We start from the raw sequence: 23,449 nt of genomic DNA on the forward strand, positions 1-23,449 counted from the left end.
TCGCTGGGTCAAAATCCTGGAACTCCCACCCTAACAGCACTGTAGGTCTTCCCACACCACATAGACTGCAGCAGTTCAAGAAGGCAGGTCGCCACCACCTTCTCAAGGGCAATTAGGGATGGGCAATAAATGCTGGCTCAGCCAGCGAAGGCACATCCCATGAATGAATTTTAAAAATGTATTGTAAGTGTGACAAATTTTACATTTTTCTTGTCTTCTTGTTTTATTAAACAATTTCTCCAGTAAATTTCTCTTTAAATTTATTAAACACATAGGGCAGAATTTTTCAGTTGGCATGCGGGGGCAGGCCTGACATGCCAACGCATAAAATGACGCGCGATGATGTCAGGCTTGCATCCCGACGTCATCATGCTGAGTTGCGATGCTTCGTTCAGCGGGCACACGGCGGAGTCGGCTGCATGCCCGCCGATAAGTAAACGGCCTATTAAGACCATTAAGGATCTAATTAAGGTTATTCTAATCGTTGCCCATCCCACGAGTTTTCCTAAAGGTTTCCTAAAGCTTTTATTAAATTAATTTTAAAAATCTTCATAAAAATAAAAACATGTCCCATCTCATTATTTAATAATTTCAGAAGCCCTTCGATCTCCCTGAGGCATGTGCTGGCCCCGACTCTCCCTCCTACCCCCGCCCGCATAGGTAGCACTGAGCACTACCGATTGTATCTTACTCTGGGCGAGTCAATTGTAAAATGGCAGTGTGGATCCAATCATGGTCGCCTGATCCTGCCGAGTCTGCCTGTCGCATGACAAAAATCAGGCCACAGTTTTTATTGCCTTTGATCCTTCATACATGTAAATTTTTAGGATGGCTGGAAACTATCTAATCGAATCCCATTGTAAAGTATGTTCATTATTTGCGATTTTGCCATTTGCGAGATTTCACAGGACCATAACTCCTGTGAATGGTGGGACTTTACTGTACTTCCTCCAAGCCTGTCTCCTGGAACCTCCTGTGGTGAATGTAAGAACCTATATCCTATATCACAGAAGCTAGTACCCAACAAGTCAATAGGTGGTTACAATATTTAATTTTCTAACCATTATTATGTAAATGGTGTTGTATTATTAGAAAAGAAAAATTAAAACCACATTTTGTGGATTAGTATGTTGATGTGAATAATTACTTGGAAACCCCAAAATAACTGTACTCTCCACCAAAAGAGGTTTGTGAAAGCAAGAACTGATGATGAAACTTGACACTGTGTTCATATGAAAAATAGCCACATACTTACCTGTTCCTGGAGAGGTTTTTCTGAGATTTCATTGGTGAAGTCTGCAGTTGTGTTATAATTCAAAGGGTCAGATTTATCTAAATAGAAAAGTAAAATATTTTGCCAAGATATAGTTTTCATTTCTTTATCAATCCTTGAAATATTCTGAAGGCATTTCTGACTGACACATGAGGTACAGCTGAACAATTTTTTTAAATGGTAACTGAGACACCAATAGTGGTCTTGTATACAACAATGGAAAAATGTTATCTGTTGGTCAACATTGAATGATTTATACGCTGTTGTTCAGGTATATAGATTTTCTTTTTGACTTAGTAAATGCTATGCAAATGTATAAAAACTATAATGGAGCATGGTCAAGCAGTACCAACTTTGATGAAAGAAAAGCATTGCAGGGCCAGCTGAATTTTTTAGCCTCCGCAACTCTGAAGGACATCAGCCAGAAACACGTCAAGTAGCCCAAAATATGCAACTTCATGACTGAAGGAGGACCTGCCAAAGTGAGAAGCAGCATGATGGAACTGAGATGGTAGGAGCAATGGAAGTACAGTAATATTGCAATTCTTTATATATAATTACATTTTGGATAAACACTAGTCTTTTAGTTTTTAGTTACTCATGCCAAATTACCTATTGGTAGCCCAGTTAAGCTGCAGAATTCATGTTTTGATTTCCTAAATACTAAGTCCTTGATCTTTGCTATATTACCTTTTTTACTACATAAGGATCTGTTACATACAGTATTAATGTGGGACTGAGTGCAGTACCATCCACACAGCGATGTAAGAAGGCACATGATCCAGGTTTAGGGATCAGTGTGGTGTTGAACAGAGACTCGTAAAGACCTAAAAATGGAGTAAGCTCCTAGCCTGTACCTTTCCTGTACATGTGTAAATAGTTCTACTTGTTCATAAAGACTTACAGTTAACCTACTGAAGTCTATAAGACTTCTTTAAGAGACATTGTTCTGCAACCACCACCCTCCCAACACTACTAGGAGAGTGCAAAGCACAAGCTAATGCCTCTCCCATAGGAAAGGAAATAATTTACACCTCAGGACCATTCTCACAGCCACATAGGAAGGTACCAGAAGCAGACAATGTCTATTAAACTATACACTAAAATATGGGTTGCTGCTATTGGGGAAGGAGAAATAAAAATGGTCAGAGCTGAAACAAATAAAAACCTTAAATTTTTTGGAGTAATCAGAGATGCTTGAGCACTGGCGCAAGCTGGGAGTAAGTCCCTTTGCTGCCCTCGACAGGTGTTAAAGGCTGCAGAGGACCTAAAATGAAAGTCAAAACATAGGCGACAAATGTAGTAACATTCAGACAGGCAATTTCCATCTCCAACAGGTGAGAATCCAACAATCTCCCCTTGACATTCAATGGCATTACCATCGCTGAATGCTCCACCTTCAACATCCTGGTGGGGTTACCATTGACCAGAAACTGAACTGGACTAGCCAAATGAATACTGAGGCTACAACAGCAGGTCAGAGGCTGGGAATTCTACAGAGAGTAACTCACGTCCTGAATCCCCCAAAGCCTGTCCACCATTTACAAGGCACAAGTCAGGAGTGTGATGGAATATTCTCCACTTGCCTGGATAAGTGCAGCTTCAACAACACTCAAGAAGCTTGACACCATCCAGGACAAAGCAGCCCACTTGATTAGCACCCCATCACTACCTTGAATATTCACTTCCTTCACCGCTAGCACAAAGTAGCAGCAGTGTGTATTATCTACAAGATGCACTCCAGCAACTCGTCGAGTCTCCTTTGACAGCACCTTCCAAACTCACGACCTCTACCACCTAGAAGGACACTATCACCTGCAAGTTCCCCTCCAGGCCACACACCATTTTGACTTGAAACTATATCGCTGTTCATGTGCTGGGGCAAAATCCTGGAACTCTCTTCCTAACAGCATTGTGGGTCTAGCTGCATCACATGGACTGCAGTAGTTCAAGAAGGTGGCTCACCACCACCTTCTCAAGGGCAATTCAGGATGGCCAATAAATGCTGACCTAGCCAATGACACCCACATCCCATGAACGAATGAAAAAAATGAAAGAGAATGTATTATCATTGAATGATTTAAAGAAATGACTTACTTGCACAGGAAACATTCCTCCATAGATCAACCATGTTCTGCATTCTGGACTTTCTTATGTGGTGTCTGTGATTCCTAAGAAGGACGTACATGACCTTTTCCTTGAGCACGTTTTTAAGATTGCCATTTGTAATTTCATTGTTGACTATTATCTCTGAAATCAAACAAATTTTAAAGGTTATACCCAGTACAGAATTTAAAGCTAAATTAATGTGTGTAACAATTATCAGAAATTGTTTTATTACTACTGCTAACCTCACTCCTGAAGCCTGACATTTATCAGGGTATGGTTCAACATGGACTAGCAGCCTGTCAGCTTGTCTGAGTGGCTATTTTCCACATGTGAGCCAAGAAAGCGAGTGTCTCTAGGTCACTCAAGGTTGTCTGGCATCAGAACAGAGCTTGTTCCACTTTTAGTCCGTATTCTCACATACACCGGGTGGAATTTAATCCCGTCCTGTTAGGCATGTTTGGGGGGTGGGAGGGTGGGTAGTGTGGTTGGTGGAAAGAGACATTTAATCGTGCAGGAGACTGACAGATGGAGACCCTGCCACCTTTTCCCCCTCTCTGCCTTGATTAAATCTAGGGCTTCCTGTCCTGCCATCAATTGAGGTGCTTAAGATGGCAATTAATGCTTACTTAAGGGCCTCATTCCACTAACACTGGTATTCAACCAGCAGGCAGAGGACTTGCCATGCGGGAAACCTTGCAGGCTCTCAAGGTGGGTCACTCATTGTCGGGCACTCAGTGCCTGATCGAGGGAGCTGGCTCAGAAAGGAGGGACCTGCTGAGAGCCACTCACCAGCCCTTGCAGCTGACCTCCACCCCCTACCCCCTTCCTGCAAACATACATCCTGCCCTCACTCATCTGTGGCCTGTGCTCCCTCAGTGACCTGTTGGCACTGCCTTCAATGAACAACTGCCAGCCTTTGGCCGGCAACTATTGTGGGACAGATCTTCCGCCTCGGGGTCCTTGATCTGAGAGAAGACCCAATGCTGTCCACTTAAGTGCTTGATGGACACTTAAGGCCTGTCTTCCTGAAAAGAGGGGACACAGGGCTCTCACTGGTTCTCCAGCCAGTAGCAAGACGCCCATCACCTGCGTTAAATACTGCCCACACACACACACACAAACACACTCCAGCTGGTGTCCCAGGATAACAATCAGGAGCAGGAACTGTGGCTGATTTCTCTGAAACTAAGGCTAAGTGTGGCACCTCACATGCTTCCCTGAGTAAAATTAACTGACAAAAACCGGAATTGAACTTCAGACTTTTGGTCAGCACAGAGATGGTAGTCTGTGCCTTTACCCACTGCTTTTTGTTCATTCACAGGATGTGGACATTGGTGGTAAAACCAGCATTTATTACCTATCCCTAAAGTGGTGGTGGACAGGCACCTTCCTGAATACAACTAAGTAGCTTGTTAGACCATTGAAAAGGGCAGTTACGTGTCAACCACATTTCTGTGTATCTGGAGTCACTTATGGGCCAGACCGGATGAAGATGGCAAATTTCCTTCCCTATAGGGAATTAGTGATTGACTAGGTCACTGCAAACACGTATTATAATGTATTGGTCTTATGCACTTTGCGGAAAACATAACTCATAGCATTATAATATGTTCAGGTATGAATCACCAGGATCAGATGAGATGCAGCCAAGGATACTGGTGGAAATTGTGGAGGCCCTGACTATAAACTTCCAATCCTCCTGAGATACAGGGCTGCTTCCTCTGGACTGGAGAAATGCAAATGTTACACCTTGATCAAAAAGGGTGTAAGGATAAACCCAGCAACTACAGGCCAGTGAGTTTAATCTCACTGTTGAGAAAGCTTAATTTGGGATGACAATCACTTGGATAAATATTCATTAATTAAGGAAAGCCAACACAGATTTGTTAAGGGCAAATCCTGTGTAACTTACCTCCTTGAGTTTTTTTATGAGTACTAGAGGATTGTTGAGGGTAATGCAATTGATGTGGTGTACATAGAATTCCAAAAGGTATCTGATAAAGTGCCACATAACAGACTTGTCAGCAAAGTTAGAGCCCATGGAACAAAAAGGACAGTAGCAACATGGATACAAAATTGGCTAATGACAAGAAAAGAAGTAGTGATGACTGGTTGTTTTTGCATGGAGGAAGGTATGTAAGTGGGGTTCCCCAGGGGTCAGGGTTAGGACCCCTCTTTTCTTGATTAAATATTAATGACCTAGTCTTGGATGTATGGGGTACAATTTCAAAATTTGGGGATGACACAAAATTTGGTATTGTGAACTGTGAGGAGTGATAGACTTCAAGAGAAAATTAAACAAGTTACTGAAATAGGCAGGCAAGGGGCAGAGATGTGTGAAGTGATTCGTTTTGGTAGAAAGGACAAGAGGTAATATTTTTTTTAAAATGTGCAATTCTAAAAAGTGTGCAGGAGCAGAAGGATCTGGGGGTATAAATCATAGGAGGTGGCCAGGCAGGTTAAGAAAGCGGTTAGTAAAGCATATTGGATCCTGGGCTTTATAAATAGGGGCACAGAGTACAAAAGCAAGGAAGTTATGGTGCTCCTGTATAAAATACTAGTTTGGCCTCAGCTGGAGTATTATGTCCAGTTCTAGAAACCACACTTTCGGAAAGATGTAAAGGCATTGGAGAAGGTGCAGAATGGATTCATGAAAATAGTCCCAGGATGAGAAACTTCAGTTATGTGGAAAGATTGGAGGAGCTGTGCTGTTCTCCCTAGAGAAAGGAAAATTAAGAGGAGATTCGAAATTGTAAGTGATCTGGACAGAGTAGGTTAGGAGAAACTTACTGTTGGTGGAAGGGTCATAAACCAGAGGATACCAGTTAATGGTGATTGGCAAAAGAAGCAACAGCAACATGAGGAAAATCTTTTTTTAGGCAGTGAGTGGTTAGGATCTGAAATGCACTACCTAAGAGTGTGATGGAGGCAGTTTCAATCAAAGCCTTCAAAAGAGAATTGGATAATTATCTGAAAGAGAAAAAATTTGCAGGGCTGCAGGGAAAAGGCAAATGAGTGGAACTAGGTGAGTGGCTCTTCCAGACAGCCAGTACACACAAAGGGCTGAATGGCCTCCTCTTGTGCTGTCATCATTTTATGAGCAGCATGTAACATTTTAATCTGATGATATCAAAAACCTGAAATTGTACTTTCAATCAAAAATTAAAGAATGTTGTTTTTCATTTAATTGATAATCTGATAATGAATTTGTGGAAACTCTCAATTTCTGACTCTGTGATTTTGTTAGCATGTTGTTTATTAAAAAGAAATATAGATGTTCTGCTGTATATCATCTCTTTACCAGCTCAAAGCACTGAGGCCAATTATAGCATCGCAATAATTTTCTCAGCTTAGATTGGTGAGCATTGACCAGGAAAGAAGCCTGTAATGTTCTGGCTTGTATATCTTAATGCTGCACCAATTACAGTTACAGTTTATTCACAAGACAATTATATACAAAAAGTAGCTGCAGCAAAACAAATTCAAATCTACATAGAGCAGGCTATTTAAGTGCAGCCGTGGAAAGGTCATCCATGCTGAACTTCCTCCTAACCTCAAGATATGTACACTTGCCATTAGGTGACATTCAATAGCAGTCAGGAGAAAGAACCATGATTCAAATTTGTTCTCCCATTGGGGCTCCAACCCAAATTCACGTCCTGATTCCCCAAAGCCTGTCCACAAGTCAGGAGTCTAATGAAATGGTCCCATCGACCTGGATGAGTGCAGCTCCCACAATACTTTGAGGCTCAAAACCATCCAGGACAAAGCAGGCTGCTTGATCAGCATCCCATCCACCAGTTTACATTCACCCTCTCCACTATTAAAGGAACATAGGAACAGGAGAAGGCCAGTCAGCCCGTTGAGCCTGCTCCACCATTCAATACGATCATGGCTGATTGGACACTTCAATGCCTTTTACCCAAACTATCCCCATAACCCTTTATGTTATTGTTAAGGAAAAATTTATCAATCTCTACCTTAAAGGTACTCAATGACTGAGCTTCCACAGCCCTCTGGGGTAGAGAATTCCAAAGATTCGCAACCCTCTGAGTAAAGAAATTTCTCCTCATCTTGGTCCTGAGTGGCTTCCCCCTTATTTTGAAATTGTGTCCTCTGATTCTAGATTCCCCAACCAGGGAAACATCTTACCTGCATCTATACTGCCTATTCCTTTAAGAATTTTGTAGATTTCAATCAGATCACCTCTCATTCTTTGAAACTCTAGAGAATAGAGGCCCAGTTTCCCCAACCTCTCTTCATGAGACAGTCCCACCATCCCAGAACAAGTCTGATGAACCTTCGTTGCACTCCCCTCTATGGCAATAATATCCTTTCTGCACACAGTACTCCAGGTGCAGTCAAACCAAGCTTCTATACAATTGGAGCAAGTCTTCACTACTCCTGTACTCAAATCCTCTTGCGATAAAGGCTAACATTCCATTAGCCTTCCTAATTGCCTGCTGCACCTGAATATTAGCTTTCAGTGACTTATGGACAAGGACATCCAGGTCCCTTTGTACATCTACACTTTCTAATCTCTTACCATTTAGAAAATACTCTGTACATCTGTTCCTTCTACCAAAATGGATAAACTCACATTTTTCCACATTATATTCCATCTGCCATGTTCTTGCCCACTCACTAAGTCTGTCCGAATCCTCCTGTAGCTGCTTTAAATATTCCTCACAACACACATTCCTGCCTAGCTTTGCATCATCTGTGAATTTGGAAATATTACATTTGGTCCCCACATCCAAATCATTTATATATATTGTGAACAGCTAAGGACCGAAGTACATATTGGCTACAATTTGTTTCATATATTCACACCGTTTTCCATTTGGGTAATAGTGGGGAAATATTGGAAGGATCAGCAAAGACGGACTAGCAACCTGTTTGAACTGCATCATGAAGATTCATTCCATAGCCAAAACATCCTGGAGTGGGACTTGAACCTGGAGCTTCTAACTCAGAGGCAGGGCACTACCTACTAAGCAACAAGACTTCCTATTAGCTATAGTGCATACCACATACAAGATGCACTGCAGCAACTCTCCAATGCTTCTTCAACAGCATTTTCCATACCATGACCTCTGCCAGCTAGAAGATGCATGAGAACACAACCAGCAAGTTCCCCTTCAAGTTACACACCATCCTGACTTGGAACTATATTGTCATTATTTCAATGTTGCTGGGTCAAAATCCTGGAACTCCCTTCCTAACAGCATTGTGGGTGTACATACAGCAAATTATTGTAGTTATTCAAGAAGGTGGCTCACCACCACCTTCTCAAGGGCAATTAGGGATAGTTAATAAATGATGGCCTTATCAATGACACCCGCATCCATGTGTGATCTCTGACAGCCTTTTGTCTTGTAAGATGATGCCTTGTGCTGTGGTGGTCAACTCTGTTAAGCATCCCCTTACTGTGGCTCAGGAGCTCCAATCTGGCATGTTAGTCTCTGCTGCATTTGCTGCAGGGGAGGAAAGTGGGCTGAGAAGGTGCACTGTTCACTGGCCTCTGTTTTCTCTGGGCCCTCTTTTCAGTCGGCTGAGCTTTTCATTTCTGCTTGCCATTTCCAATGCCTTTCCAGTCAGTCTCTAATGGAGCTTTTGGCAACGTCCAATTTCCTTGTTGGGTGACCTACTGGCAATTCTGCTGTGGCAAGTGGAAGAGGAGAATCATCAGCAGCAGGGAGAAGGAACAATCAGAGCTGCTGCTACAATGATGGCAAATAAAAGGTATTCTATCTGGAATCCTTCTCCTCCCAGCAGAGTTTATATACTGAAGAAAACATAACCTGCACTGTCTGAGGAACAGTCCATAAGGAGGCAGTGTTTCTCTAGGGAACTTGTGTTAGAATTGTCCACGCAAAAGATGCAACACCTGCCCCTTCACTTCCTCTCTCCTCACCGTCCAAGGACCCAAACACTCCTTTCAAGTGAAGCAGCATTTCACTTGCATTTCCCCCAACTTAGTCTACTGCATTCGTTGCTCCCAATGTGGTCTCCTCTACATTGGAGAGACCAAACGTAAACTGGGCGACCGCTTTGCAGAACACCTGCGGTCTGTCCGCAAGACTGACCCAAACCTCCCTGTCGCTTGCCATTTTAACACTCCACCCTGCTCTCTTGCCCACATGTCTGTCCTTGGCTTGCTGCATTGTTCCAGTGAAGCCCAACGCAAACTGGAGGAACAACACCTCATCTTCCGACTAGGCACTTTACAGCCTTCCGGACTGAATATTGAATTCAACAACTTTAGGTCGTGAGCTCCCTCCCCCATCCCCACCCCATTTCTGTTTCCCCCTTCCTTTTTTTTCCAATAAATTATAAAGATTTTCCTTTTCCCACCTATTTCCATTATTTAAAAAAAAATAAAAAAAATAAAAAAAACCACTAGAGCTATACCTTGAGTGCCCTACCATCCATTCTTAATTAGCACATTCGTTTAGATAATATCACCAACTTTAACTTTAACACCTATGTGTTCTATTGTACTATTGTTGTTGACATCTTTTGATGATCTGCTTCTATCACTGCTTGTTTGTCGCTACAACCACACCAACCCCCTCCACCTCTCTGTCTCTCTATCTCTCCGCCCCCCACACACACACCTTAAACCAGCTTATATTTCAGCTCTTTCCTGGACTCGAACTCAAGTTCTGTCGAAGGGTCATGAGGACTCGAAACGTCAACTCTTTTCTTCTCCGCCGATGCTGCCAGACCTGCTGAGTTTTTCCAGGTAATTCTGTTTTTGTTTTGGATTTCCAGCATCCGCAGTTTTTTTGTTTCTATACCTTGAGTGCCCTACCATCCATTCTTAATTAGCACATTCGTTTAGATAATATCACCAACTTTAACTTTAACACCTATGTGTTCTATTGTACTATTGTCGTTGACATCTTTTGATGATCTGCTTCTATCACTGCTTGTTTGTCCCTACAAACACACCCCCCCACCCCTCCACCTCTCTCTCTCTCTATCTCTCCGCCCCCCACACACACACCTTAAACCAGCTTATATTTCAACTCTTTCTTGGACTCGAACTCAAGTTCTGTCGAAGGGTCATGAGGACTCGAAACGTCAACTCTTTTCTTCTCCGCCGATGCTGCCAGACCTGCTGAGTTTTTCCAGGTAATTCTGTTTTTGTTTTAGAATTGTGTTGCCTTTTGCAACAAGATCCACAACTAAATGGTGCACAGCTGGCAAACGCTCTTATCAGACAGAAAATATTTATTCTGTGTTGAAGTTTTAAAAGAGCAGTTTAGAACTGCATCAGAATATCACAGAGTAGTCTCATCAATATAAACCATTTCTTTACTGTTATAAAAATTAATCTTAAAATTCTATTAGATGTTTCATGTGCTATCTTGTCTGGTGTAAATATACTTTAATGCTCAGTTACTTAATACAGCACTTATTTATTATTACCTAAAATCTCTTTAAAATTGTTTGCTTCTAAATCAAACAGAAGAGTTCCCCTTTCGATACAGGTACGTAGCTCAAACAAACTGTGTAAGGGCAGTGTGCTAACATGGGGTTTGCTCCACCTTTCACCTCCTTCTTCTATTTTTTCCTCAAACTTTATCCACCTGTGAACAAATAACAGAATGGGTATTAGAAAATGCATTCTCGTTCACTTGAAGGACTATATACTTGCACAGTAAGTTTATATATTGAGCAAATGAACTATACATAACTTCCACTTAAATAGTGCCATTATTATAGAAAATCATTCCAGGGCACTTCAAAAAAGCACAAGGAAAACTGGGCCAAAGAAAGAGCTATTACAAAGGTGACCAGAAGGTCCATCAAGGAGATGAGTTTTAAGGAGTGTTTTGAAGGAGGAGAGCAAAATCTATGTGTTTAGGGAAGAAATTCCAGAGTTTGGAATCCAGACAGTTGAAATCAAGATTATGGATGTTGCAACTAAGGGAAAGGAATGTCCTGGAAACCAGATTGAGGAGCACAACGAGCTTGTAGGGGACGTGGTTGTAGGAATGGAGGTTAAAATAATAGGGAAATCCAATTTATAGGGCAATTTAATTAAATACAATGATAAAAGTTTAACTTTGACTCCCAGTACCCCCAGTCCTTCGATGTTAGCCATGAAATCATTTGAATAATGAAGGTTGGGGGTGACAAGGATACAGGTGAGGGTCTGAATAGGAAGTGGGCTGTGGTAGGAGCAGAAGTGGGTGATTTTTCATGCAGTCTTTATAATATGGAGTATATGGATTGGAAACTCGGCTCAAGGTTGCACAAGATACAGGATATTCCATTCTGGATCAGACAGATCCGTCGGCAAGGATATGGATTTGAAGTGGGCACCAAAGATGATTGCTTCATTCTTTCCAATATTTACTTGGAGGGAATTAATTATCCAAGGCAGAATTTTCCCATTCCCAGTGTTGGGGGATTTCTAGGAGGACGAGGGGAGTAAAAGCATCAAGCTGGCTCCAAGGTGTTCCCGCCTCCTTGTGCTTTTCCAAAAGGCGGGTTCACAATAATCTACTTGACGGCGGAGGGAATGCAATCAAGGCATTTAATGATCCAATTATTGCCAATTTTACGTCAGTATTACTACCTTCCAAGCATCTGTGTCAGCAATCTGGCAATTCTGAGGAGGCAGCTGACAGCGGGAGGTTGGAGGTGCTCTTGATTTGAAGGATGTTAAACGTGCACATGCAAAGAAAAATGGCAAGGATGCTGTACGTCCTGGGACAGAGGCTTGCCAGTGCTTCAGGATCCTCTGGAGACTGATGTCTCTGACAGTGATGGGGCTGATGCAGGAGTAGGCATTCCCCTGGTTATGATGGAATCTCCATTGAGTTGTGAAGGCTGCAGAACAGCCGCCCTAGCAATTGTCTATGACAGATCAAACTCCTGCTCTTCCTGAGTTGAATGTCAAATGCATAGGCAGCTTGCCAATCAGTTGCTTCCTGTAAGATTTTGCGGGCAGGTGGGGTGTACTGCTGCAGTGAATGGGCTTAGGACCCAGAAATTATCCCGATGCTGGAAATTAACCAAGTGGAGTTGATCCATTCTTAATGTCAGACAAACATAGAAGCAGTGGAGGGGTCAAGACAGGTGATAGAGTTGCAGAGGGATGCCATCTACATACATCTGGAAGCAGACTCCACATTTGAGGATAAAAATAGAAAATGCTGGAAAAGCTCAGCAAGTCTGGCAGCATCTGCGGAGATAGAAACAGAGCTAACGTTTGGAGTCTGTATGACTCTTCTTCAGAGCTGAAAAGAGGTAGAAATATGGTGGGTTTTATACTGTTGAAGAGAAGAATGGAGTAGGTGGAGATCAATATTAAGAAGGCTGTAAAGTGCCAATGTGGAGTGGGGAGACCAAACACAGGCTGGGTGACTGCTTGCAGAACATCTTTGGTCAGCCCACAAGCACAACCCCAACCTTCCTGTCGCTTACCATTTCAATTCACCATCTTGCTCTCACACCCACATTTCTGTCCTTGGCCTGTTACAGTATTCCTGTGAAGCCCAATGCAAATTGGAGGAACAGCACCTCATCTTCCGATTAGGCATTTTACAGCCTTCTGGATATAACATTGAGTTCAACAACTTAGACCATGAACTCTGTCCTCCATATATATATCCTTTTATTAGTTTCCCCACACACCCCCCCACCCCCACAAGGGCCCGTTTGTAACTTATTCTCATGTTTTGCTTTCAGAGAGCGCTGACCTTTGATCTGCTCTTGACAACTTCTGCTGACTGACCTTTATGCCACTATCAATACCTGCCTTAGTCTTTAAAACTATCTTTACCACTCCCATTGTCTTATGTCCATTACATCTTTGTCAAATCTCTCCTGAGTTCCCACCTATCCTTGACCTTCTATGTTGCCCCACCTACTGCACCTCTCTCTTTAGTCTTTAATGCTACCATTACCACTCCCTTTGTCTTGTATCCATGACATCTTCGTTAAATCTCTCCTGAGCTCCTACCTATCCCTGACCTTCTATTATGTTCCACCTGCTCCTCTCTCTCTTCAACAGTATAAAATCAATCACATTTCTACCTCTCATCAGGCCTGAAGAAGAGTCATGTGGACTCAAAATGTTAACTCTGTTTCTGCCTCCACAGATGCTGCTGAGCTTTTCCAGCATTTCTGTTTTTATTTCAGATTTCCAGCATCTGGAGTATTTTGCTTTTATCCACGTTTGAAGATGTTGAAAAATGAGAGAGGGGAATCACGTAGATAAGGACGAGGAGGCAGCTACAGTTAGATCCTTAGGAATATCCCAAGGTATCAGTATTTGGGTTCAAAGAGAAGCTATTGATAGAAATGCTTGGCTTACAACCAAAGTTAATAGTAGAACCAAGTAAGTTTAGCAGGGGACAGGCAATACATTATGCCAAAATTGAAAAAGGGTCCTCCATCAAGCACAAGATCCTATTTTGAATAAGTTATTGCATCACTCTGGACTACCAAAGAGAAGCCCCATCCATTTTGGTAGGTGGGACACTTCCTGTTCATATTATGTGCCCACTTGGCACCTGGAAAATGGGTGCAGTACAATTGAATTCCGAAGCCATTCTTTCTATTTTGGTGACGATGAAGTACAAATGCTCTTCACACTTACTTTAGAATAAGGGCAGGGAGCAGGTGAAATTAGGTTAAGGGGATAGTTAGTAGTAGAGAAGGAGTCATTGGTTACCTTTACCCACAGGATGATTCAAGGTTGGTGGGTGGTTTTGGCAGAGGAGGGAAAGGCATGGTGGAGCCTGGTGTCTGCCAGATAGGGTGATAGATGTCTAAGCCAGTTGTGCTCCAAGTATGCTGAAGTTAACAGAAGAAGGAGGTCCCCAGTTCCATTCTATATTGAGCTAACTAATGTCGCCATGGACAACAATAGAGGTATTACAATTGGCCTCAATGCTCCTAGGTTAGAAAAAACACAACACTATTCATTGTCAAGTCACATACACGAAGATTCCTTCAATAGTACCTTCCAAACCTGCGACCTCTAGTACTTAGAAGGACAAGGGCAGCAGATGCGTAGGAACATCACCACCTGCAAGTTTCTCTTCAAGCCACACACCACCCCGACTTGGAACTTTGTCTCTGGGTCAAAAACCTGGAACACCCTCCCTAACAGCATGGTGGGAGCACCTTTTTTTTAATTCATTCATGGGATGTGGCTGACTAGGCCAGCATTTATTGCCCATCCCTTATTCTCCTTGTTCAGAGGGCATTTAAGAGTCAGCTACATTGCTGTGGGTCTGGAGTCACATGTTGGCCAGACCAGGTAAGGACAGCAGATTTCCTTCCCTAAAGGACATTCGTGAACCAGCTAGGTTTTTACAACAATCGACAATGGTTTCATCGTCATCATTAGACTTTTAATTCCAGATTTCTGATTTGACTTTCCAGATTAGACTTTTAATTCCATATTAATTCCTACAGCAGGTGGACTACAATGGTTCAGGAAGGCATTTAACCACCGCTTTCTCAAGGTCAGATATGGATGGGCAATAAATGCTGGCCTTGCCAGTGACAATTGTGTCCCTTGAAAGAATAAAAAAAAGTGAATTAGTGGAGGTTATGGCAAGTGACATAGCAAATTACAAAAAGAGATATGGGGATAGTGGGAAGAATGGCGCAAGAGGTAGATGGTCAGCTATGATCTGTCCGAATGGCGGAGCAGGCTCAACAGGCTAAATGGCCTAATCCTGCTCCTATTTCCTATGTTCCAAAGAATGAACATCTTCAGGGTGGTGAGGGTGTGCAGGGAGAAAATCATCGAGAAGAAAAATGAAGATTTATTTGTGATTATTTTTGCCAATTTTATATAGATATACTTGGAAGTTACAAAGAAACTGAACAGTCCATGTCTGTGTTTACCCTCCACATGAGCATTTTATCCTGTGTACTCCTGAATGTACCGACAAATGCTGTGGTACTATTTCACAAAGCACTAAACAGCCCTCCAATATCTCAACCAATTAGATATTCTTCCTGATTGCCTGGACAGAGTGCTGGCAGGCCATTCAATACAAAATGTATTTATCATACAAAACCAGTTGATTGTGTTTAACATATGAATGTGTGGTAGCTAGCATTTGACTCATTAAAAAAAACTTAGGTCACCTCACCAGTGACATTTGTGACAGGCACTCCCTTCATTCATCAGGAAAGATTTTGTTCTGAACATTGATAAATAACTTGAAATTAGCACAATCAAAGTTGCATTATATTAATAAACAACTTACTTCTTCCCATTTTGAAAGTGTAATCCGCAATGGGGCATAGTTCCATAAATAGCAGCTACCCATTGTTGCTGCAGGAGTTGAATACTGAGTATTGATAGGTTCTTTGGACATGCAGGATATTATAGGTAAACCTGATCAGTTTCTCACCTGGAGTATAAATGTGGTCACTTTCCAGCAGGAGTGAGTGATCAAGAGCAAGAATCCTGACTATTTATTTCCTTCTCAGTTAGGTACAGAGGGCATTTGGAGCATGCCTATTGCTGACTCACCGAGATCAGCTAATTTAATGTATAACAGGAATCAAACCGGGGACCTTCCTGGATTGTATGCCTCAGTACAACAGCAAATGGTGCATTAGCTCCAATGTGCATCTGTGATGCTTTTTGTATTCACGTTGTTTATAGGTGCTTCACCACTATAGTTGAAGCTCTCGCCTAGGAAGTCAGTGCATGATGAAAGACACACTAGGCTAGTTTTACTGCTGAAATGGGCTTATGCAGAACTTTACAAAGTTGTCCTATAAAAGAAATATTAGAAATAACTGATTGGACAGGTGAGGCTTCCAAGATCCAATCAGTAAAGGTACAATTCTGCTGTGGTACTGAGCCAAAAAGCAAGTGCTTTGTTTGATTCCTGGTGTATGAGGAGTTATCAGCCAGGATAGCAGTTGTAGCACTGCAGTTTGTTCATATCCCAAGGAGGGGAAATATCAGCCAGGTGAGAATAGGATCAATCTTGACTGACAAGGAAGTAACCGATAGAGAACTGCTGCCTAAATGGCTCTCGAGAGAAGCTCCCAGTGTTCAACTCCTGCAGCAACAATGGGTAGCTGCCATTTATGGAACTGTGCCCCATTGCAGATTACACTTTCAAAATGGAAAGAAGTAAGTTGTTTACAAATATAATACAAGTTTGATTGTGCTAATTTCAAGTTACTTACCAATGTTCAGAATAAAATTGGAGGATGGCCAGTTGCTACGCAGCCACACCACAATGAGTCAAAGAAAAAAAGAGAAAAAAACTCCAGATAGGATGAGGGATAATCATTCACCATTCATAGTAATTACTCTTGGATTTAACTTCTCCATTAGCAATTAGAGGTGTGATTTTATTCTAACGTCATTTATCTCAGAGGAAAATACTAAAATTGGACAGAAAAAGCATTAACAATCAGTGTGTGGCTTTCTGCAGGACTCTTCAGAGATAAGACTGCTCTAATCATATAATTAAAGATCCTTTGAGTCCAAAATCTATTTATTTCTTTCCTTAATGTGGCATGCCCTTAATTTAGTTTAAATTAATTAAGCTGTTACGCTAATACAGATGTGTGGGAGAATTTTTAAGTAATACTGCTGATCAAAGTTAATCCCTCAGTGTTTGAATATAGATGAACATGGGCTATCCTGAAGGTTCAGCAAGTTTAACTAGTGAACATATAAGCCGCACAGACCTACCAGATTGTATCACATTTTATGCTAAATTACTTAATTTTAGCTGTGGTTGGGATACTGTTGCTACGACTGGTATACTGCTTGGCCTAAATAGCCAAGTGGTTATGGTACTAGGTTTATAACCCCAAGATCAAGAGTTCAAATCTCACAATTGCAAACCATGAAACAATGTAACTTCATCTGAAACAGATGGAAACGGGTTTGTACTCGAAAGAGTTATGACTGGTATACATACCTTTGTTACAGGGAAAGGAAAGTCAGACCTTTGCCTGATTATAAATGTATGGGGTGAAGTGAGAACATGAGTGGGCTCAGCTGCAAAGCATCTACACTCCTATTGTCTGTCAAGGCACACATATACCCAATTAGTCATTATTCATGTGCGTGTGTGTAAGATATCCAGGTGGTACCGGTGAAACGTTTCCCACAGAGCCAATGTCTGTAGCTGAGGTGGAAGGAAGAAAATGATGACATACATTGCAAGGAAAATCAGTCTCTCTTTACAAGATGGAAAGGACTTTTCCAAGCACTGCAAAAAAGTAGCGAATGAAATCAGATAAATAAAGACTTCTTTTTACTTGTTTAGTACTTTGAGGTATTTACTTACATATTTTCTTTGAATTTTGTACCAAAATATTATTGCATGCATTAGCGCATTTTTAAAAATTGAACTCCAAATATGTGCAAGATACATAAATAAATGACTCTTACCTTGCTGTTTCTTTCCATTGCAATTCTTTCTCATTGACAAGAAAAAGCTCATCTAGTTCAGTGAAGAGAAGAGGGGCTTTGGGTTCATCCTCTTCACCCAATAAAGAGCAGATTCTCTTGGTAGCAGGTGAAGCATTTGAAGTAAATATGCCTCTATTTACTGCTTGTGAGACTATAAGGGAATTGTGGCTCTGCAGTTCTGTTTTGCATACACAATCATTGGGTGCTTCATTAGTCTTATGGGGAAGCAGCTCTTTTGTCTCTTCAGTTGTCATTGCTCAACTGGAAAAATGCACACTGGAATCCAAAATTACTTGCTTCTGTAGCAAGTGTGAAGTACGACTGAAGTTTTGCCCCTTAAATGCAGTGACCTACTGATTCTCAGCCACCAAAATTACTGAATACAGTCCTGAAAACAGTGGAGTTTTACCAGTATATCACAGATAAAGCTTGTTCTGTCCAGACTGATGCAGCTCGTGTTACTAAAGTATGATGTACCACTGCAAAAACAACAGCTCTCCCTTCCTGGATCCCTGAATTCTGCAAAACACCTAACAAATATAGTCACTAGGTATGCATGTAATAAACCATGCTCCTTACTATTTATTTTTGTATAGCAGATGAACATATTTTCAGAGATAATATTTGTAAAACAACATTTGCTGATGTTTCCGTGGCTACAATTTTGAATATGTATTAATTTAATTTTCTCTTTTCCAATTAAGTTTAGACTGATGCTGTAGTGCGGTTCTGTAGGTTGCCTACAGGACCTTCCAACAAAGCTATTCTCCATGTGTTGGATCACTGCTAGCAAACTATTTGACGAAGGGGGAAGAGAATTAAAGTTGCTCTGGACTTGTGTCCCATCCAAAGTCTCTGCAAGCACATGTTCCAGAGGGATTGCTAGACAGAAATCTTGGTTCTCTTTTGCCCGTCCCAAACACAGCACCAAGACTAATTGTAACATCCCAACTACTTCTCCAGCTGAGACCAGTGGATTTAAGACATAACTAAATATGGACTCTCCTAGTCCGTACAGCTGAGTTCCAGGCCACCAATTCAGTAAGGAATTAACCCATCATCAGTATAGGCATAACCAAAGTACAAATTTGACAATTTTTAAAAATCTGGTATCTTTTTTGGATGTGAGCTTAATCTTCATTTTTAAAAATCCATTTATACAATAATAAATGGGAATCAATCTATAAGTTGCACATTTGGTACAATTACTTTAGCATTGGTGTTGAAGGAATTTTTTAAAAATCAAAGTGACATTGGCTAGAATCCAATAAAATTATTATACAGAGGGTACATAACAGAGTTGTCTATGTCTTACAGAAATTTTTACAAACAAGCAGCCATGTTTACTGTGTAAATATTATAATGTATACAAAAACAAATTTCACCATACCCAGTATTATTACAAAAACAGCATTGTAACAGAGCACAGCATTTTTTTCAAGAATTTAGATAAGGAATCTCATCAAATAAAACAATTTTGAAAATTCACCTGTCTTTCCCTTATGCCATTTCTGAAGCAATGGGTCAAGCTTGGTTTGTAATCCAGCCACTTTCTGATATATAACTAAAGTGGCCATTATTCATTTCTGGGGCTAGATGAGGATAATACTGTTTTATTCAAACATAAAAGGACATCATGTCCAATACTATCATTAGCCAACGTCGCACTTCTAGCAAGATTCACAGGATATTTATCAGGAATAAGAATGTTGGTTAATCACTACTTCTCCCAAGCTCATCATCAGCTATACTGCTGGAGTTAATAGCATTATATCACTGTGCTGGATAACTCAGCATCAACTTGGGATCAAAACTGGGATCTTCCTGATACTTATGGCTCAGTGTCACACCAAACAGTTTATTTCCTTTCTCCATTATCATGTAAGTTCAATAAATTCTTTATGTTTTACCATCAAATTTTTGCCCTCTTCTACTGAGGTTTACTGACGGAATAAACGATGATAGATGCGATTGGACGGTATCTTGACCAAGCGGCCAACTTCATGCATGCGTTTACACAAGCTGATAGTACGTTCCATGGTGTCTGTACACAAATTAGTTGACCTCACCAAATTAAATGAGACTAGACCATTTATATAATTTTCAGGTGCTCCAGGCACATCTTTCAAAAACTATCAAACAATGATTAGGAATGGAAATCTTGGTTCGCTTTCTCCCTTCTCAAACACAATACCAAAGCTATATGTAGCACCCTGACCGCTTCCCTGGCTGAGGTCAGCTATTGTATTAAAGGCAAAATTTAATATTGACCCTCCCCTACCCACAGACTGTATGGCTAAGTTCCAGACCCAGCATTTGACCCATCTCCAGTAAGCTTCTTGATTTTTTTTTTTTGTTTTTATAAGTAGTCTAGTTTTTTTTTAGATTATATGCATCATCTTCACAGAAGTGTTACAGCACAGAAGGGGGCTATTTGGCCCATAATGTTGGCACTGGCAGTCTGAATGAGAATTTCACCTAGTGCCATTCTCCTGCCTTCTCCCCATAACCCTGCAGATCGTTTCTTTTCAAATAAACATTTAATAATCAAATAATCAATGGCAAAATCAGCCCTCTTGACCCTGTAAAGTCCTCATTTCTGACAGCTGGGAGCTTGTGCCAAAATTGGGAGAGCTGTCTCAGACTAGTCAAGCAACAGCTTGACATAGTCATACCCATGGAATCATACCTTACAGAAAATGTCCCAGACACCACAATCACCATCCCTGGGTATGTCCTATCCCACCGGCAGGACAGACCCAGCAGAAGTGGCAGCACAGTGGTATACAGACGGGAGGGAGTTATCCTGGGAGTCCTCAAAATCAATTCCAGACCCCACGAAGTCTCATGGTATCAGGTCAAACATGGACAAGGAAGCCTCCTGCTGATTACCATGTACCACCACCCCGCCCCACAACCCCCCCGCCAGCTGATGAATCAATGCTGCTCCATGTTGAACACCACTTGGATGAAGCACTGAGGGTAGCAAGGGCACAGAATGTACTCTGGGTGGGGGATTTCACTGTCCATCACCGAGAGTGGCTCATTAGCACCACTACTGACCAGGCTGGCCAAGTCCTAAAGGATATAGCTGCTAGACTGGGTCTGCGGCAGGTGGTGAGAGAACCAACAAGATGGGAAAACGTATTTAACCTCATCCTCACCAACATGCCTACCACAGATGTAATTGCCCATGACAGTATCGGTAGGAGTGACCACTGCAGAGTCCTTGTGGAGATGAAGTCCTGCCTTCACACTGAGGATACCCTCTATCGTGTTGTGTGGCACTACCAACGTGCTAAGTGGGATAGATTTGAACAGATCTAGCAACGTAAGACTGGGCAACCATGAGGCTCTGTGGGCCATCAGCAGCAACAGAATTGTACTCAATCATGATCTGTAACCTCATGGCCTGGCACATTCCTCACTCTACCATTCCCACCAAGCCAGGGGACCAACCTTGGGTCAATGAAGAGTGCAGGAGGGCATGCCAGGAGCAGCACCAGACATACCTAAAAATGAGGTGTCAACCTGATGAAGCTACAAAACAGGACTACTTGTGTGCCAAACAGCATAAGCAGCAAGTGATAGACAGAGCTAAGTGATTCCACAACTATGTGCCCAGTGTTGCGAAGGATGGGTCTGGCCACGCTGCCGTGGAACGCTCCAAGTAGTTGGACTGTATCGTACCACCTGTCCTTCATGGTGAAATTTATGCAGAGAAACAGCTTTGACCACAAGTCCATCAGGCAGTGGTCGGCACGTAACGTCTTAGAGGCCCTGCGGGAAAAGGAGAGAGTGGATCCTGTGGGATAGTTCCCCAAGCAGACTGTCAAAGTCATTTGGCAGAATGCCTCATCGCCAGAACTTTCCAACAAGCACCAAGACGTAGCTTGGCTGGTGGTGAGGAAGGCCCTCTCCGTCAGATCCTTCCTACACGCCAGGAGTCTCACCCCCTTGGCACATTGCCCTTGAGGTGGCTGTGGTGGGGACGAGACCATTGTTCACCTCCTTGTAGATTGTGCCTTTGCAAAGAAAGTCTGGAGAGAGATGCAGTGGTTTCTGTCGAGGTTCATCCCGAGCAGTTCTGTGACACAGGACTCTGTGATCTACGGGCTGTTCCCAGGGACACACACCGAGACAAACATCAACTGCAGCTGGAGGATCAACTCGGTGAAAGACGCTCTTTGGTCTGCCCAAAACTTGTTAGTCTTCCAGTGCAAAGAGTTGTCCCCAACCGAGTGTTGCAGACTGGCACATTCCAAAGTCCAGGACTACGTGCTGAGGGACGCACTGAATCTTGGGGCAGCTGCCGCAAAGGCGCAATGGGGAAGGGTCGCTGCCTAAGACCTTTCTGCCACAGTGCACCGAGGGACTGGGAACTGTGTAGAGCCCCTCGGGCTGTACAGCTCAAAATGAATGTCTGCAAATGATTGTAATATTCATTGTTTGTGTTGATGCACCTCGTGATACATGTTGTAAAAGTTGAACCTGATTGTACTTTTGTGATGGTGATTTTGAAATGGTTTGGAATGTTCTTGAAGATATTTTATGAATAAAGTATATTTTTGCAAAAAAAAAGTGATTCCACAACCAACAGATCAGATCTAAGATCTGCAGTCCTGCCACATCCAGTTGTGAATGGTGGTGGACAATAAAACAACTCACTGGAGGAGGAGGCTTCACAAATATCCCCATCCGCAATTATGGGGGAGCCTAGCACATCAGTTCAAAAGTTAAGTCTGAAGCGTTTGCAAAATTTCAGCCAGAACTGCCAAGTGGTGATCCACCTCGGCTCCTCCAGAGATCCCCAGCATCATAGATGCCAGTCTTCAACCAATTCAATTCACTCCATGTGACTTTTTTTATTCATTTACAGGATATGGGCATTACTGGCTAGGCCAGCATTTATTGCCCATCCCTAATTTCCCTCGAGAAGGTGGTGGTGAGCTGCCTTCTTGAACTGCTGCAGTCATTGTGGTGTAGGTATACCCACAGTGCTGTTGGGGAGGGAGTTCCAGGATTTTGACCCAGCGACACGGAAGGAAAGGTGATATATTTCTAAGTCAGAATGTCATGTGGCTTGGAGGGAAACTTCCAGGCGGTGGTGTTCCCTTGCATCTTCTGCCCTTGCCCTTCTATATGGTAGTGGTCATGGGTTTGGATGGTGCTGCTAAGAAGCTTTGTTGAATTTCTGCAGTGCATCTTGTAGATGGTACACACTGCTGCCACTGTTTGTTAATTGTGGACCGAGTGAATGTCAGTGGAAGGGGCGCCAATCAAGCGGGTGCTTTGTCCTGGATGGTATCGACTTCCTGAGTGTTGTTGGAACATTCATCCAGGCAAGTAGAGAGTATTCCATCACACTCCTGATTGTGCCTTGAAGATGGTACACTCTCCGATCCCACAATGACGACAGAGACTCAGGCTTCCTTTTAACCGGTTTTACCCAAGCATATGCAAGGGAGCCGCAATCATTCCTAAGAATGAAGACCCAGCTCCCAGATTGATTACATTTCATTACTTTTGTACTTTTTCTTATCATAATACATTTAAGTACATTTGAATACATCCAATCAGTAACTGACACACCAGTCCCATGCTAACTCTATCCTATTGCGTACATAAACGGG

At 42.2% G+C, this 23,449-nt stretch overlaps 1 protein-coding gene across 1 annotated transcript in view; it reads right to left on the minus strand.

Moving 5' to 3' along the window:
- Window positions 1–18,070, minus strand: part of LOC121281433 (electrogenic sodium bicarbonate cotransporter 1-like) — a 95,401-nt gene extending 77,331 nt beyond the window's left edge. Inside the window, exons 1-4 of the mRNA XM_041194377.1 lie at window positions 17,796–18,070; window positions 10,820–10,980; window positions 3,371–3,523; window positions 1,256–1,332 (exon numbers count right to left, since the gene is read on the minus strand). Coding sequence (XP_041050311.1) covers window positions 1,256–1,332; window positions 3,371–3,523; window positions 10,820–10,980; window positions 17,796–18,070 — 666 coding nt within the window. The remainder of the gene's footprint in view (window positions 1–1,255; window positions 1,333–3,370; window positions 3,524–10,819; window positions 10,981–17,795) is intronic.
- Between the last annotated feature and the right edge of the window lie 5,379 nt (window positions 18,071–23,449).

This window comes from Carcharodon carcharias, chromosome 8 (assembly GCF_017639515.1).
Source record: "Carcharodon carcharias isolate sCarCar2 chromosome 8, sCarCar2.pri, whole genome shotgun sequence".
In the NCBI taxonomy this organism is placed as follows: Eukaryota; Metazoa; Chordata; class Chondrichthyes; order Lamniformes; family Lamnidae; genus Carcharodon; species Carcharodon carcharias.